The 18,631-nt window shown below is 42.8% G+C and overlaps 1 protein-coding gene across 1 annotated transcript in view; it reads right to left on the bottom strand.

Annotated features, from left to right (window-relative positions):
• Window positions 1–18,631, bottom strand: part of LOC126187638 (sodium-coupled monocarboxylate transporter 2-like) — a 91,298-nt gene that overhangs the window by 23,101 nt on the left and 49,566 nt on the right. The window contains exons 7-10 of the mRNA XM_049928836.1: window positions 14,097–14,237; window positions 10,721–10,829; window positions 6,544–6,653; window positions 16–199 (exon numbers count right to left, since the gene is read on the bottom strand). Of these exons, the coding sequence (XP_049784793.1) occupies window positions 16–199; window positions 6,544–6,653; window positions 10,721–10,829; window positions 14,097–14,237 (544 nt within the window). The remainder of the gene's footprint in view (window positions 1–15; window positions 200–6,543; window positions 6,654–10,720; window positions 10,830–14,096; window positions 14,238–18,631) is intronic.

The following is an 18,631-nucleotide window of genomic DNA, read 5'->3' as shown; positions in this document are numbered from 1 at the left end:
TCTAGAAAGTTTTACCTCGAGCACTGTACCAAGCTTCTCGACGACGAACACGAGTGCCACGCATATGACGCCCACTGCCAGCACTATGCCCTGCATGATGAAGTTCACCTTCTCGTCTGATATCTTGTCAGACACACGCGGCAGCACGAAGTCTTCGTAAATGGTACCGGACAGGGAGTTGAGAGACCCAGACATGGAGCTGAAACAGATGAACAACTGAAACAGGCAGTCCAGTTAAGCTCAGCAGAACTTACATAGTCGGTGCCAAATAAAGTATGGCCTTAGCTACAAGCAGTCAGAAAAATGACGAATAGTTCCAAAGGAAAAAAAAGTTTTGCCTATTTTACGTCTTGTCTCAGTGCATAAATAGAACCACTGAAATAATAAAAATATTATAGTCTTTGAAGGACTTGTACCTCATCACTTGCGTGCTTAAAAGCACAGTGTTCGAACAAATAGATATATCTAGTGGCAAAAGAATAACAGTGCACCACTCAAACAAAGTGAATTATGGTGAACAGTGTGAAAAGTTCGCTTTACAAAGTTGTGCTTATGTTTCGGAGATAAAGTAGTAGTGCGACCATCGGACCAGATTGGAGGAAACGCAGATCACAGCAAACTATCCCACTGAAGACGCCTTAGAGCAAGAAAAAGGCTAAATGCGCCTGGGAAAAATAAATTCAGTTGCAGCAAGAAAATGCGGTTTTATTTACAAATGAAGTACTACTTTGGGATGTTTCTCAAGTTGAATATCTGTTATGTCGTCAAGATTTTTCATCTGAATTTATGCCGTTTGACGTTTGTGGTAAGTTCGCACTGATAACGCCATATCTCCTCATCCCTCATGCTGTTTTCCAGATATAATCGTCTATGTTTATCATTTCAATGAAGTCGCGGTAGACGTCCAGGCGTCCTTCTTTGTTCGGGCATCAATGTGTGCGGAACAAATTTTGCACACTGGATTGCGAATAAGACATAGTGATTGTAACATACTGCCGTCGTACATCCACTACCTGACACTTCATGCTCACAACTGACAGGTCACATGCGCATCTATTGCTTACAGTTGTTGATTCGAATTAGCTAAGTCACTTATGTCCCAGGAATAAAATCAGTTTTGGACCTTGTTGGATGGATGGTGTAAACTTGAGTATTCCAAAAACATCTGTCTTACATCTAGCGGCATAGTTCCTAGATCCAGCATTCCACATTAGCTCGCAGAGTAAAATAATTTTGGTGCGTATCTTATTTAAATAATTGCCCGCTACCTGCCCTCAGGATTAAGAAAAGCAAGTCAGGGTTAGGAAAGTCGGTCATCGTGTCCATCTTTCCTGATCCACGAATGAGGAAAATTTTGATTTCAGGTATCTGATCACTACGCGCCACGGACCCTGGGTCCCTTGATTGAAACGCATTGAAAGCAATTATATCACTGAAATATGTAGCATCTTGGTCAGTACATGTTGCTGAGAAAGCTAATATTAATTTGAGAAAAACTGCAATAAAAGATTCTCCCTCTGCTCACAAAATTTAAACAGTTGTCTTTAAAAACGTCCATTAAGCTTAGAAAATGGCAGTGTCTCTTCTTAATTGTTGTTCAATCCATTGACACAAGGATTTTTTTTAAACCGTCAAATCAAGGAGTACGAGACCAATAACTTGCAGACAGAAGTGTTTTTCGCAATTCTATTTATTTTCCCATTCGAAAATTTCGATTTTGCTTCATCGAGTTTTCGTTAAATTACAGAAAATTAAGAATTCACTCTTCAGTTCGCCCTTAGAGGTTCGGGTACAACAGACTATACTTGAAAATTATCGGACGCTCCGTTTTCAAACATAAGTGTACTAAACGTACCCCATCGCGATGTTTGTATTAGTTTCGCAATTACTGTAGTAGCTTACATGCTTTGAGATTATAAAAATTTACCTTGTAAAGAAGAATAATCTCCTCTAAACGAACGTATATTTATCCATTAACAGTTATAAAAGTTATGTTTCCTGAAAGATTTCACATTTGAGTAACAAAATGTACTCACCTTGCACAAAAGCACGTTCACTCAGCTAGTAGGGCGATGTCACTGTGAGTCCTCAGTAGATGGCAGTACTTAGCCTCCGCTCTAGCAAGAATGGTTTATGAGAAACGTACTCTGCGGAAACGTGGGCTGTGCTTCAATGTGACCTGGTGTCCACTACTGATCAGTGAATTTTATTGGAAGCGTTTATTGCCAGACTCATGTTCCATTGCCATTGCCAAGTCGACAGCCTCTCTTTATCCAGTGAGACAGGCTTAAACTTCACAGTTGAAAAACGAGTAATGAAAAGCTTCGTAGGTATCCACCCACATTGCACAACAGTATTATATGGTCACTTTTCTGAAACCCCGTCACTTTCACCCAAACAATGTAGAACTTCTAAATCTGACTGGAAGGTGCTGACGCTAAGTAAAGACGCATGAAAGTGGCGTCCTGCGAAGTCATCTGCAGGTACGGCGACACTTCAGGCTGTCGACATGTGCCAAAAATGGCTCTGAGCACTATGGGACTTAACAGCTTTGGTCATCAGTCCCCTAGAACTTAGAACTACTTAAACCTAACTAACCTAAGGACAGCACACAACACCCAGCCATCACGAGGCAGAGAAAATCCCTGACCCCGCCGGGAATCGAACCCGGATGTGCCAAAAAGAGGCCGGAGCTCAGAAGTCCATGTGAGGAGTTAACGATATCACACTGGCACCACATTTCACCATGACTCTTCCAAACGCCATCGTGGACTCGTCATACGATGGGAAGGTCGTTACAACTGCCCTTACCCACATCCCATTCCTCCTCTTGATGCCCAGGCGACGGAGGTCTAAACCGTGATGCCCAGCGTTGCAAATCACTCGGCTTTTTTATGGGTGGGAAAACGTTTCAGACACATTTTCGCTCGGAATCAACACGAAAAGGCCTGACGGGTTGCATAAAGTGCGTCAATGAAACCACGCCTTCCAATGGGGCTTTCATTTTCACACCTTTCGCTGGCGAAAACATTTTTGATCCGAATCCGATTAGGACATTTATGCTTTTTCATCCCTTCTATTTAGAGCTCTCCTCTTGCTTGTGCACGAGTGGGTACGACACTGACACATGCATCTATCAAACAGCAAAAGGTCCCTCTGATACCTCATAGTTCATCACTATCCTCTGTGCTAATTGCGCATCTCTTTTGGAGACTTCAAAAATGACTCTCTGCAGAGGCATCCATCACCGATCACTATCCACCAGCACGAGGCACCCTTTGGACATTCCTCCACACATCTGCGATGGCGCAGGGAAAACCTATGGTGAAACATAGTGCCAAATTTATGTCGTTATCTCTCCTTACACCTCAGATGAACTGAGCGCCGACCTTATATTGGCACATATCGACACGTAGATGTTCGAAGCATCGCCGAGCCAGGGAGTGACGTCACAATGCGCCACGCTCGTGCCCCTCTACTGACGATTTTTGAGCCAAATTTTGAACTTTTGCTTCGAAGTGGGACTAAACGACAGGTTTTAAAAAAAGTTACTTTTCTCGTGCAGGTTAATTTTCAGGAAAATCCCATTGTCCGACCACTGTAAATGGATATGGACATCGCCAACAGCTGACCACCTTCAACTGACTTTTAGCAACTGCCTCCGATTATTGTACAAACAAAACAGGAATACAGTTAGAAGCCAATATGAAAGGGAAGCACATAAAATATAAGTCTCCAGTTTGCAAGGATACAAATGAAGTTTATTGGACCGAAATAAGCGTAGCCAAGTCCGTCATTTATATTTAACGCCCCCGCAACCTAGTCAGGGCGTCGAGCTCTAGGTCTCTCTCTTTCCGTGACAAGTGTACGCTCACGAATCCGTCAGACATGCCGAGAAAAACAGGAAAATGCTAGATAGCGTTGCACACCCGCACCAAGGAACTCACTTCGGATTCTCTCTGTCTTTCGCACTGCACTACGTCATTTGGATGATCACGAAGGGTCAGCTATTCCGGATTTCTGATGCAGTCAATGAAGACAACGCCTCAACCCCAGAAGGCATACAATTCCTCCATCACTCACGGACTGCTAGTCAACCTTTCCCTTCGGAGGCCCCAAACTGGTCTATAAAATTACTCGATATATGAGCATCAGATGTGTTACGTATAGATATTCAAACTATTAGTGAGATATGCAAATATGTGCCACAGCGGCACTCGATGCCGTATTTTCTGCATATCGTGATCGGTCTTACTAAGCATTTCGGCTATGCAGGCGTGCCTCCTGGACCTACCTAAACTGCCATACATCACGCTGTTTACATCCTTGTTCCTTAGTGCGACATACAGAAGTCTACATCCCAATATCGAAGCGGAAGTTTGTGTCGGTCCGGAAGGCATGCAGGTATAGCCGAAATGCTTAAAGCGACCATTCGTGATAAGTAGGAAATCCGGTTTGTTATGTCACTAATAGGCGGTACATCTAATCCTAAAGCAGCTGATGCAAAAATATTTCCATTCAGCGAATTAATTTCCGACTGCTGTCAATCGTCATTACTGTCTGTTCATACAAACATTCAACTAAACATACATATAAACCTTTCAACCAATCAGAATCGGATGCAGAATGTAGGCATTCTCACTGGCCATTTTCTGTTGCCTCGCGGCAGGACATTAAGCTCTTTCTCTATAATGGAGATAACAACGACCGTCACTGGGGAAATAATCACCCTTCACATTCACCTTGTAGACCAGTCTCTTTAGTGAAAAACCAGGCCCAGCAACTCCAGGCTGAAGCAAGCGTCCTTCCACCAGGAACACGAGCCAGTCGTAATTAACAGGCATGGTCTGAAAATAAGATGTTACAATAGTAGTCGACTCTCCTCATTGGTCTGTCATTTGAGGTTTTTCAGCATCTTCGTGGCGCTCTCCATTGGATGAAGCAATCCTATGACCATTAACGCTATCATTATTTGTATACGTTCAAGATACCGTACTGGTAATATTCGCTATGCGACCCACACACTTCAGCTATATTCTAGTGTTGGTCGAATGTTGCAGACTACAGTGACTGTAGGAGCCAACATGGAAATTAAAATTTAGCTTCGTAATATTTTCCCAGTTTCCTATTAAGAGCCAGTTTTCCACTTGTCTTACCTACAACAGAGCCTAGGTCATTATTTCATTTCACACCCTCACTAATTATTACCCTCATGTATTTGTATGAGTTGACTCGATTTGGGGCTCACTGAGATTCTAATCGTAAGGTACTACTAATACGTTTGTTTGCGTACCCATCATCCGCAGCAGCTGTTAAAATCTGTTACTGTAGGTTATCCGTCTAGGGCTGGCAGCAATCTAATTAAAAAGAATTACAGCAAACGCGTTTCGCTTTTATTTATATAGCATCTTCCGTGGTTATTGGCGTTTCCTTACACATACTCCTCCTTACCTCCTTGCTAGCAGCAGTTAGTGAAGAAAGGCTTCATTTCACATTTGCATTTGGCAGTTTTTCGCATTCTGCAGTATTTCCTGTGCTGTGTTATTTACACTTCACTTTCTTAAACTGTTGATAATTCCCTACTGCCACACCGTGGCAGTGGGGAACGACAAACCACTGGAAATATCAGTCACGTATGTGGTGGTTTTTAATTTTTTTTTATTTCAGTGCGAATGAAACACTCACATGTGATAAAGCATCTAAAAACGTAAGTTTCTTTGCTGATCACTCTGCTAAATGAAACTTCCTGGCAGATTAAAACTGTGTGCCGGACCGAGACTCGAACTTGGAACTTTTGCCTTTCGCGGGCAAGTGCTCTACCATCTGAGCTACCCAAGCACGACTCACGCCTCGTCCTCACAGCTTTACTTCTGCCAGTATCTCGTCTCCTACCTTCCAAACTTTACAGAAGCTCTCATGTGAACATTGCAGAACTAGTACTCCTGAAAGAAAGGATATAGCGGAGACATGGCTTAGCCATAGCCTGGGGGATGTTTCCAGAATGAGATTTTCACTCTGCAGCGGAGTGTGCGCTGGTATGAAATTTCCTGGTAGAATAAAACTGTGCGCCGGACCGAGACTCGAACTGTGGACCTCAGATGGTAGATCACTTTCCTACCAGGAAGTTTCATATCAGGGCACACTCCGCTGCAGAGTGAAAATCTCATTCTGGCACTCTGTTAAATGTTGAACCCGTACATATTTCGAATCCAATCTCACTGGGCTGACAATCGCTTTCCCTGGGTCTGCCAGTCGTGCACTTGGACGTGCCATGCGTAAGCACGTATCCGAGTGTGGGATAGAGAAGGTGAGATGCGGAAAGGTAGCACTGAGTAGCTTTGGCAGTTCCACCCTGGGACGGGTCTGGTCTGTGATCACTATTAATAATGTCTGCCATGTCATTAATAAACAACATGATCAGTAGCCATCTCGACACAGCTCGACGACTGTCCCTCCAAGATAACTTTCTGCATCCTCACTACTAAGAAAACCGCAGTTGGTTTGCTACCCTACGTGATGAAATGCTACATAACTGATTCTTACCTTAGGGCTGCGCTGAAAATACCAGCGACGAAGAGACCAGGCAATCCAGGGACAGCCGTGGAGACCTGCATCACGTAGTAGGGCAGCAGCTGGTCCGGCCTCGATATCGCCTGCAGCACCAAGGCACACACTCCAGTCTAGGCTGATGTTTTCAGAAATACATGATATGACTAAGGCCCAATCAACAAAGCAACTAAATCACTACAGCGACTCCGAATAGCGAATGCGTCAGTGAAGCCTTACGTACAACGAAGGCAACAGTTTTGTAATCGTGGTTATACTGTATAAGCTCAAGACCTAACGGGCTCTCGACACATGTTTTGGTAGTTAGTTCCTAGTCTCTGTGTGATATAAGCAGTACAAGGGTAGCTCTCATTTCTTTCTCAACATTTGAAATTGAATGCTGCTGTAGAATATTACCATAAATGTTATCATAAAAATATGTGTGTTGTGGTCTTCAGTCCTGAGACTGGTTGGATGCAGCTCTCCATGCTACTCTATCCTGTACAAGCCTCTTCATCTCCCAGTACTTACTGCAACCTACATCCTTCTGAATATGCTTAGTGTATTCATCTCTTGGGCTCCCTCTACGATTTTTACACTCCATGCTGCCCTACAATGCTAAATTTGTGATACCTTGATGCCTGAGAACATGTCCTTCCAACCGGTCCCTTCTTCTTGTCAAGTTCTGCCACAAACTCCTCTTCTCCCCAATTCTATTCAGTACCTCCTCATTAGTTACGTGATCTACCCAACCTTATCTTAGCATTCCTCTGCAGCACCAGATTTCGAAAGTTTATATTCTCTTCTTGTCCAGACTATTTATCGTCCATGTTTCACTTCCATACATGGCTACACTCCATACAAATACATTGAGAAACGACTTCCTGACACTTAAATCTATACTCGATGTTAACAAATTTATCTTCTTCACAAACGCTTTCCTTTCCATTGCCAGTCTACATTTTATATCCTCTCTACTTCAACCATCATCAGTTATTTTGCTCCCCAAATAGCAAAACTCCTTTACTACTTTAAGTGTCTCATTTCCTAATCTGAATCCCTCTACATCACCCGAATTAATTCGACTACATTCCATTATCCTCGTTTTGCTTTTGTTGATGTTCATCTTATATCTACCTTTCAAGACACTGTCCATTCCGTTCAAGTGCTCTTCCAAGTCCTTTGCTGTCTCTGACAGAATTACAACGTCTTCGGCGAACCTCAACGTTTTTATTTCTTCTCCACGGATTTCAATACCTACTCCGAATTTTTCTTTTGTTTCCTTTACTGCTTGTTCAATATACAGATTGAATAACATCGGGAATAGGCTACAACCCTGTCTCACTCCTTTCCCAACCACTGCTGCCCTTTCATGCCCCTCGACTCCTATAACTGCCATCTGGTTTCTGTACAAATTGTAAATAGCCTTTCGCTCCCTGTATTTTACCCCTGCCACCTTTACAATTTGAAACAGATTATTCCAGTCAACATTGTCAAAAGCTTTCTCTAAGTCTACAAAAGCTAGAAACGTACGTTTGCCTTTCCTTAATCTTTTCTCTAAGATAAGACGTATGGTCAGGATTGCCTCACGTGTTCCAACATTTCTACGGAATCCAAAGTGTCTTCCCCGAGGTCGGCTTCTACCAGTTTTTCCATTCGTCTGTAAAGAATTCGCGTTAGTATTTTGCAGCTGTGACTTATTAAACTGATAGTTCGGTAATTTTCACATCTTTGAAAATCTTATCATAAAAATGGATTACATACAGATCCACTGCAGACACGTTTATTTCAATGCTAACCCGTTTCGGCCATTATTTGACCATTTTCATATCCTCTTACCATGATGATAGGCGGTGGCGGTGAATGGAGCGGGTGTTGGTTACTCCACAAATGCCAAGCGACATGAGGGTCTGAGGATAGTCAAATACTGACCGAAACCTGTTACCATCGAAATAAATGTCTTTTTTTGGCGTCGCCACTATTTGCATTTCAGTTTTAAAGTACTTTTAGCCAGACAGCTATTTCTCGACGACAAATGTTCTCAAAAATTACTAATCTTATCATACAGTGCAGGTTTCACAGCCGGTGTATGGGCATTACTTTGTGATCCGAGGCACATTCCTGTCCCTAATGTTTCATCTTCAATTACGGAAGACATTCTCAGAGACTATAAAGGGATAGCAAACGTGAACTTATTTAGCAAGCCGAAACTTCCTAGAATTCCTAATGACGTTTATGTTTAAAAATTAACTTTTTTATGGCCCTCTGAGGAGGTCTACCGTTGTCTGAAATAAAGCGTTAGGCACACAATTATTTGTTAGACCAAGGCCAGATGACTAAAAAATGAATGTGTTGAAGCTATTGAGGCTAGGGTTCTTTCCCTTTTGGACGACGATATCACGGCTCTGGTCCTGTGCTGTGCCGGTCTAGCTGTTAAATGTGCGACGTCTCATGACAACAGTATTAGTCATCAGTTACGTCATGACGTAAAGTCGCCTTGGCCGTCCCGAACTGAGCCACCCCCATGACCTCCATCATTAGCCTTGAAAGGTGACTATGTAATCTATGAGGTTTTAACAGACAGTACATGCTTCTGAGTCAATTACTAAAATCTGAAGATGATCCAGAGAGATTAAAACACTTTATGCAATTAAAAATGTACAACTGGGAGTGAAGAATAAATGAGAACAGGTTTACATAATACGGCGCACTTGAATCTGCGGATAATGGACAGAAAAGAGAACAGCAATATGCTTTGCAATAAATGTATGGAAACTGTAGTAAGTGTTATACAATTTCCTCGTTTACAAACAAAGTTTACAGAAGCATATTGCTATAGTCACAGTTTGCAACGAATAGAAAAGTTACTGATGCTAAATATTAGCACAAAATTAAAATTACATACCGCCAGCAACGAGAATGTAAGTGAATAGGGGAGCACAGGAAAAATGGGTAAGAAGCAAATTTAAAAATTAACAAATAAATTGCGAATGGAAGAGTAGAGCTTTATTGTCAAATGTGTGAGAGCTACATTCTGGAGATGATTGGAGTTGTAACATCTTACACACACATAATTGCGTCGTCGTCGTCTTGCTGAAACAAAGATTTAAAAAACTGGCAACTGTTTTACGAATTGAGGAAGTCATCCAACAGTATGAAATTGAGCAGTACTTTATGATTCGCAGTGAGAAGTACTGATCTTGAACTTTACAAACGCTCGTATTCTGTTTGTAATTGTGTAACTTTTGGAAACATAAAAGGTCTCATTCCATTAAGTCTTCCGGCTACCGCTATGTAGAGGTCCCGTTCGCGAAAGATATGATGCATTTCACAATAAGTCTGGCTTAAGTACAAAGCAGTGCCACACTGGAACACCAAGGTAATAAAAAGCCAGAAGTACATAACAAACGAACATAGGCTAGATGCATGGCACAATATACAGTACTGATCGGAATGAGAAAGGACTAAAGATATTTCAGCATTACGAGAAGTAATAAACAACACATTGAAGGATTATGTGGAATGAATGGACAGCACCAGAGTGATGAAGACACTGTTTAACTGCAAACTTAAACGCTGTGAAGCGATGCATTGATGATTGAAGAAGTATGGCTGGAACAAGATATTTGGGGACTGAATAGGCCGGAAGTGCGTTAATCGTTAGCTTAGAAACGTATAATGGAACTGTCATCACTGAATTCTCTGTTTCGTAACTAAGCAATGAGTCTTAAATAGATGAAATTAATTTTCTGCGTCTTTCATTCTCAGTCGCCTAGTGGAAGCTATATTTAGAACTCACCGTTCTCATTGCAGCACTCTGTATTTTCCGTTGAAGACTGTGGTACTACAGTGCGAGACGAAAATTCTTTACTTTCAAATGTCGTCACATCGCGTGGAAATACACTTAATGAGACGACTGATACAGGTTGTAATACAAAATTAAAAAAAAAAAAAAAACATAGTGAGCCCTAGTAATGGTCTCCACATTATTTTTTGCGAATTTTTGTTACGCCTCATTTTATGTAATATTTCTGTAAGTTGCATTTGTAGGTATTACCGGAAGATGGAAATTCCCATATTCTTTGACACGTATCTTCACGCATGGTTACCATATCGCAACGACCGAAGGGTTATGTTTAAAAACATAAAGAGAAATTCGTAACTAGCTACTTACCTTTGCCGATATAGGGTCACAGTTGTGATACGTTGCATATATTAGCAGGCCAGTGAACACGCTAATCGCTTTCATTGTGATTATGCCTCCACCGAAACCAAACAAGCAGCTGAAACGTAAGACATTAAATAACGGAGCTGATCGAACATTAACACAAAAACTGGTTCAAATGGTTCTGAGCTCTATGGGACTTAACATCATAGGTCACCAGTCCCCTAGAACTTAGAACTACTTAAACCTAACTAACCTAAGGACATCACAAACATCCATGGCCGAGGCAGGATTCGAACCTGCGACCGTAGCAGTCGCACGGTTCCGGACTGAGCGCCTACAGAACATCAACACAGGAAATTAAACATATCATAGCAGGGAAAAGGTTTTACTCTACACGATCATCCAACAAATAACTTGCTGTTGATGGGAAGAAGCTTTTAGATAAGAAATCTCGTTTCAATCATTTCCAGCGATCTGTTGGAAACAAAAACGAACTACTTGGTGGATTTTTAATTCCTTAGGATTGCATGTCTTATACACTTAAGAGCCACAGAAACTGGTACACGTGCCTAATAGCGTATAGGACCCCCGCGAGCACGCAGAAATGATGCAACAGGACGTGGCATGGACTCGGCTAACGTCTGAAATAGTGCTGGAGGGAAATGACACAATGAATCCTGCAGGGCTGACCATAAATCCGTAAGAGGACGAGGGGTTGAGGATCACTTCTTAACAGCACGTTGCAAGGCACCCCATATCTACATCTACATTTATACTCCGCAAGCCACCCAACGGTGTGTGGCGGAGGGCACTTTACGTGCCACTGTCATTATCTCCCTTTCCTGTTCCAGTCGCGTATGGTTCGCGGGAAGAACGACTGTCTGAAAGCCTCTGTGCGCGCTCTAATCTCTCTAATTTTAAATTCGTGATCTCCTCGGGAGGTATAAGTAGGGGGAAGCAATATATTCGATACCTCATCCAGAAACGCACCCTCTCGAAACCTGGCGAGCAAGCTACACCGCGATGCAGAGCGCCTCTCTTGCAGGGTCTGCCACTTGAGTTTGTTAAACATCTCCGTAACGCTATCACGGTTACCAAATAGCCCTGTGACGAAACGCGCCGCTCTTCTTTGGATCTTCTCTATCTCCTCCGTCAACCCGATCTGGTACGGATCCCACACTGATGAGCAATACTCAAGTATAGGTCGAACGAGTGTTTTGTAAGCCACCTCCTTTGTTGATGGACTACATTTTCTAAGGACTCTCCCAATGAATCTCAACCTGGTACCCGCCTTACCAACAATTAATTTTATATGATCATTCCACTTCAAATCGTTCCGCACGCATACTCCCAGATATTTTACAGAAGTAACTGCTACCAGTGTTTGTTCCGCTATCATATAATCATACAATAAAGGATCCTTCTTTCTATGTATTCGCAATACATTACATTTGTCTATGTTAAGGGTCAGTTGCCACTCCCTGCACCAAGTGCCTATCCGCTGCAGATCTTCCTGCATTTCGCTACAATTTTCTAATGCTGCAACTTCTCTGTATACTACAGCATCATCCGCGAAAAGCCGCATGGAACTTCCGACACTATCTACTAGGTCATTTATATATATATTGTGAAAAGCAATGGTCCCATAACACTCCCCTGTGGCACGCCAGAGGTTACTTTAACGTCTGTAGATGTCTCTCCATTGAGAACAACATGCTGTGTTCTGTTTGCTAAAAATATGTTCAATAATGTTAATGTCTGGGGAGTTTGGTGGTCAGCGGAAAAGTTCAAACTGAGAAGAGTGTTCCTGGAGGCACTCTGTAGTAAATCTGGACTTGTGGGGTGTCCTACTGGAATTGACCAATTCCGTCAGAAAGCACGATGGATATGAATGGAAGCAGGTGATCAGATAGGACGCTTACGTACGTGTCACCTGTCAGAGTCGTACCTAGACATATCAGGTGTCCCATATCACTCCAACTGGACACGCCCCACAGCATTACAGACCCTCCACCAGCTTCAACAGTCCTCAGCTGACATGCAGCGTCCACCGAACCATAAGGCTGTCTCCATACCCGTACACGTCCATCCACTCGATACAATTTTAAATGAGACTTGTCCGGCCAGGCAACGCGTTTCCAGTCATCAACAGTCCAATGTCGGGTGTTGATCAGCCCAGGCGAAGCGTAAAGCGCAGTCATCAATGGCACACGAGTATAAATGATTTATCGTCGAGTGTTTCGCACTCCGACACTTGTTGATGGTCCAGCATTGAAATCTGCAGAAATTTGCGGGAGGGTTGCACTTCTGTCACGTTGAATGATTCTCTTCACTCGTAATTAGTTGGTCACGTTATTGCAGGATGTTTTCCAGCCTCAGCGATATCGGAGATTTGATGTTTTACATGATGCATGATATTCACGGTACACTACTGAAACGGTCGTACGGGAAAATCCTCACTTCGTCGCTACCTAGGAGATGCTAAGTCCCGTCCCTTGTGCGCCGATTGCAACGCTTAAATCTTGGTAACCTGCCATTGTACCAGCGTATCGGATCTAACAACCGCGCCAGACACTTTTTGTCTTATATAGCCGTTGCCGACCGCAGCGCCGTATTCTGATTGTTTACATGTCTCTGTATTTGAATACGCCTATACCATTCTCTTTGGCGTTTCAGTGTATGTAGCTCCGACGTGTTTTCAGTTCCAAATCTCTTACAAAAGCACCTCAAGAGTATTCCACAATCCTCACGACAACTCTCTAATTAATTCTTTGCGGAGATGTTACCTTCATTATTAACTCAACACGGTCAAAAATATTTTGGAAATTTTTGTAAGGACTATGCGATCAAACTTCTGAGGTCATCGGTCCCTAGGCTTACGCAATACTTAATCTAATTTAAATTAACTTACGCTAAGGACAACACACACACACACACACACACACACACACACACACATGCCTGAGGGAGGACTCGAACCTCCGACAGGGGGAGCCGCGCAAACTGTTACAAGACTCCTCAGAACGCACGGCTACCTCGCGCGGTTTCAAAAATATGAGTGAGCTAATGAAGACAAAGGAAGTGCGACTAGTCGAAGTGTATAGCTGATTATCAGACCTCGGTTCATAATGTGGTTCAATGGTTGGCATTTTTTAATCTGTGAAACGAAACTAATATCCATCATCTTTAAATAATTTCGGTTGTTGTAACTTGTATTTGACAACTGTTTTCCTACAAATCAATGATTACCTCTTAACGAATTTATAAAAAAGTAGTGTGATGTATGGATAAAGAGAATCGTAGCCTTCATCGACAGGTACTACAGTTTCTAAGCCTGTGGCCAGCTGAACTGCTTAGTCATTAATTGCAGGGGAGTACTTACATCCTGGCGCTACGCAGATTGGGCACCGACAGGAACTTCTGCATGGAGCCCTGGTTAATGGCGCAGACTGTCAACCAATTTGCTGTCGTCCCGAGTACAATGGTCCAGAAGGAGTTCCGTACAAATGGGCTTGGATTCATTCTGTAAGGAGGGAAGAGCGATTAAGTTTCCATATACTTGTTTTTGTGCGGTATTAGCCATCCTTCAGTATTCATTCTTAATTTAAATTTACAATGAAATACGGATGATGCCAATTTGCGGAAGATTGAGTCATGCAATACACATACATTAACAAACGGTAAGCTTGACAGAACACAAAGTATGCGTGGTTTTATGGTGTACGACGACGGTTGCGTGTTGCATCGTTTCATAATGCCATAGTTTATAAAGAAACGCGATTCGAAATTTTGAGTAAGTTAAGAGACAATATGCACATTATGTTGTGAGTAAGAAGGTTATCAAGAAGCAAAGCTATGTTAATAACAAAATTTACTTTCATATTTATAATCAAAATATTGTTAACAAGTGAGCATCTATATAGCTGCAAAATATGACCAACGTGGGTACTTTCTTTAATTTTATGTTTGACTTTGTATACAGACGGTTCTTAGAAAACTTTCTAATTCGTGAAGCAGCCCGTGCAGAGTATCATTGGAGTTTCATCAACGTCTCTGAATAGAAATTCTTGTAGTTTAATGAAAAAATAACAACACTTTGACCTTTCCAGGAGAAACACTTGTATCGTTCCGAAACACACAACCAGCCTCTAACACTCCATGATTCTCTACATAGTACTAAAATAACGATAAAGCCATTTCGTTTATAGCCTCATTACTGTCAAAAACGTCTGCAACATTTTGTGCATTTACTGGTTGTCCACAAGTGTCGAAGACGAAATGGAAGGCTTTCCATGGGAAGAAATATTTTCTTTTCCGCTGTGGATACTTCGGGTCCACGTTACTTTGTTATGGAATGTAATTCACTAAGATGACTTGTGGTCAATACTGTTCCTACTCACGAGATCAGCTTTATCATACTATTATAATTCAAAAGGGAAAAATGTTTGAATATCAAATTCAGCGTCATGATCGAGTTTTCCGTTATTTTAGGACTCATTCTAGATAAATACAAGGCGTCTCACAATGTTTTAACGATTTAAAATTTGAATAACGCGCATTACATACAGGATATAGCGACGGTGGTGCCGTCTATTAGTGGTGAGGAGTGACAAGTTTCGTCCCATATACAGGTCAGTAATCGTGTCGTACTGGTTGAAGTGACATGGTGCTCGCGTGGTGGAGTGCTACGGCGAATCTGCTGTGCGCGTACGACTTGACTTTTGTAAGCATTTCACGATTCAGCCCCGATATCCAATTCTTGCTCGTGGAACAATACTGAGCTAGGCAAGACACTTCCGTGCAACTGCTACTGCATCGAATCGAAAGTCTAACGGCCCTTGGAAAGCCAAACAAACTACCAAAAATATCGAATGTATGCTTAGCAGTCTGAAGGCACGCCCTTGTCGTTCGTTACGAAAATCTGGTACGAACAAGAAGGCGTGACCTGCCGAATATCCAATAAGATGGTTCAAATGGCTCTGAGCACTAAGCGACATAACTTCTGAGGTCATCAGTCGCCTAGAACTTAGAACTACTTAAACCTAACTAACCTAAGGACATCACACATCATCCATGCCCGAGGCAGGATTCGAACCTGCGACCGTAGCGGTCGCTCGGCTCCAGACTGTGTCGCCTATCCAATAAGACATTGCAAGTTCTCCGTGTAACGTTTGGTAACTGCATATTTTCCAAACGTGCTTTTGTCGAATGACTGCCTCAATCGCCTTATTTAACGGAATTAGACTTTTACCTATAGGAGTATTTGAAGGATGGAATGTACTCCGATCGACAGAGGAGTTTTAAACAGCTAAATTATCGAATTCACAGTTAAATTTCCAGATTTCATTAAGCAGCAACAAAGATGTTTTCAAAAACTGGATGGAAGGCATAGAGTATTATGCCGCCGAGAATGGCTTTCGTTTAACAGATGTATATGTTCAAATGGTTCAAATGGCTCCGAGCACTATGGGACTTAACTTCTGAGGTCATCAGTCCCCTATAACATAGAACTGTTTAAACCTAACTAACCTAAGGACATCACACACATCCATGCCCGAGGCAGGATTCGAACCTGCTACCGTAGCGGTCGCACGGTTCCAGACTGTAGCGCCTAGAATCGCTCGGCGACCACGGCCGGTGATGTATATGTTGTACTTTGTCTAAAATGACCATCATTTATTCGGGAGTAGTTTGTGTGTTATTTAAATCTGAAATTGTCAAAACATTGTCAAAGAATCAGTTATTAGCAACTAGCAGAGCATCGCTGTCAAATTCCCTTTTCTTTTATCGTTGTTCCATTAATTAGCAATTTCACGGCGCTCTTGAATTCCCACCCTGCCCAGCAGTTGCGCCATCACTGCCCATGCTTTCTTGATGCTCCAGAGGACACGGATGTAGGCTACTCGCTGAGCGCTGTACCACAGAGAGGGAAGAAGTCTCCTGTTGTCAGAGCTGAAGCGGTCACCATAACTTGGTGGCAGCGCTGGACCACAGTGGTCAGTGGCTGACAAGACTTCGGTGCATCACCAGCGCCGTGGAAGGCACGACGGCCAGGCCTCTTTCGGTATCGTCAAGGCTCGCACAGAAAGTGCCAGAGGCAGCGCGCTTCCGTGTAGCTGGAGGATAGGTGACAGGTATTGTCATCTGGTAGCTACCGAGGCTCACGAGAAAGACAAGCCGCGGTGCGGATGCAGTGTGGCTATGAAAAGTAAAAATCATATATTATGTTCACAAAATCATTTTATTTATTCAGAACAATCTCCCACTGAATCAAAACACAGCTAAAATTGTGTTAAAAGATTTTTCAAATAGTCATTACAATCCTGTTTTGGAACTGAGTTTTGTATTGCTGTACAATTTTCTTCAGTACCCTTAATTGCAACGTAACGGTTTCTTTCATTGCCATTATCAACTTGGGGAACATCCAGAAATCAGATGGGGCCAAATCCAGCGAATATTGGGGCTAATTCATGACTATGATTCGTTTGATGGCCAAAAACTCGTGCGCAATCATCACCTTGCAGGCTGGGCGCTGTCGTGGAGAACCGACTAGGAATCTGCCTCTCGACGCAGGGGTCGAATTCTGAGGGTTCTCTCCTGTAAACACAAATCTTAACACAACATTTGATGTTGCCTCCCTGCTAGGATGCCATTTTTTGACGAGTGTCAGTAACGTACTTACATTCGCAGCCGGGATCCCTGCGACAGCCATATTAGCTCTTTGACCTGCTACACAGCTACATCTACATCTACATCCATACTCCGCAAGCCACCTGACGGTGTGTGGCGGAAGATACCCTGAGTACGTCTATCGGTTCTCCCATCTATTCCAGTCTCGTATTGTTCGTGGAAAGAAGGATTGTCGGTATGCTTCTGTGTGGGCTCTAATCTCTCTGATTTCATCCTCATGGTCTCTTCGCGACATATACATAGGAGGGAGCAATATACTGCTTGACTCTTCGGTGAAGGTATTTCTCGAAACTTTAACAAAAGCCCGTACCGAGCTACTGAGCGTCTCTCCTGCAGAGTCTTCCACTGGAGTTTATCATCTCCGCAACGCTTTCGCGATTACTAAATGATCCTGTAACGAAGCGCGCTGCTCTCCGTTGGATCTTCTCTATCTCTTCTATCAACCTTATCTGGTACGGATACCACACTGCTGAGCAGTATTCAAGCAGTGGGGGAACAAGCGTACTGTAACCTACTTCCTTTGTTTTCGGATTGCATTTCCTTAGGATTCTTCCAATGAATCTCAGTCTGGCATCTGCTTTACCGACGATCAACTTTATATGATCGTTCCATTTTAAATCACTCCTAATGCGTACTCCCAGATAATTTATGGAATTAACTGCTTCCAGTTGCTGACCTGCTATTTTGTAGCTAAATGATAAGGGATCTATCTTTCTGTGTATTCGCAGCACATTACACTTGTCTACATTGAGATTCAATTGCCATTCCCTGCACCATGCGTCAATTCGCTGCAGATCCTCCTGCATTTCAGTACAATTTTGCATTATTACAACCTCTCGATACACCACAGCATCATCTGCAAAAAGCCTCAGTGACCTTCCGATGTCATCCACAAGGTCATTTATGTATATTGTGAATAGCAACGGTCCTATGACACACCCATGCGGCACACCTGAAATCATTCTTACTTTGGAAGACTTCTCTCCATTGAGAACGACATGCTGCGTTCTGTTATCTAGGAACTCTTCAATCCAATCACACAATTGTACTGATAGTCCATATGCTCTTACTTTGTTCATTAAACGACTGTGGGGAACTGTCTCGAACGCCTTGCGGAAGTCAAGAAACACGGCATCTATCTGTGAACCCGTGTCTATGGCCCTCTGAGTCTCGTGGACGAATAGCGCGAGCTGGATTTCACACGACGGTCTTTTTCGAAACCCATGC

This window comes from Schistocerca cancellata, chromosome 5 (genome assembly GCF_023864275.1).
Source record: "Schistocerca cancellata isolate TAMUIC-IGC-003103 chromosome 5, iqSchCanc2.1, whole genome shotgun sequence".
In the NCBI taxonomy this organism is placed as follows: domain Eukaryota; kingdom Metazoa; phylum Arthropoda; class Insecta; order Orthoptera; family Acrididae; genus Schistocerca; species Schistocerca cancellata.
This window is presented reverse-complemented; position numbering and strand designations above follow the sequence as displayed.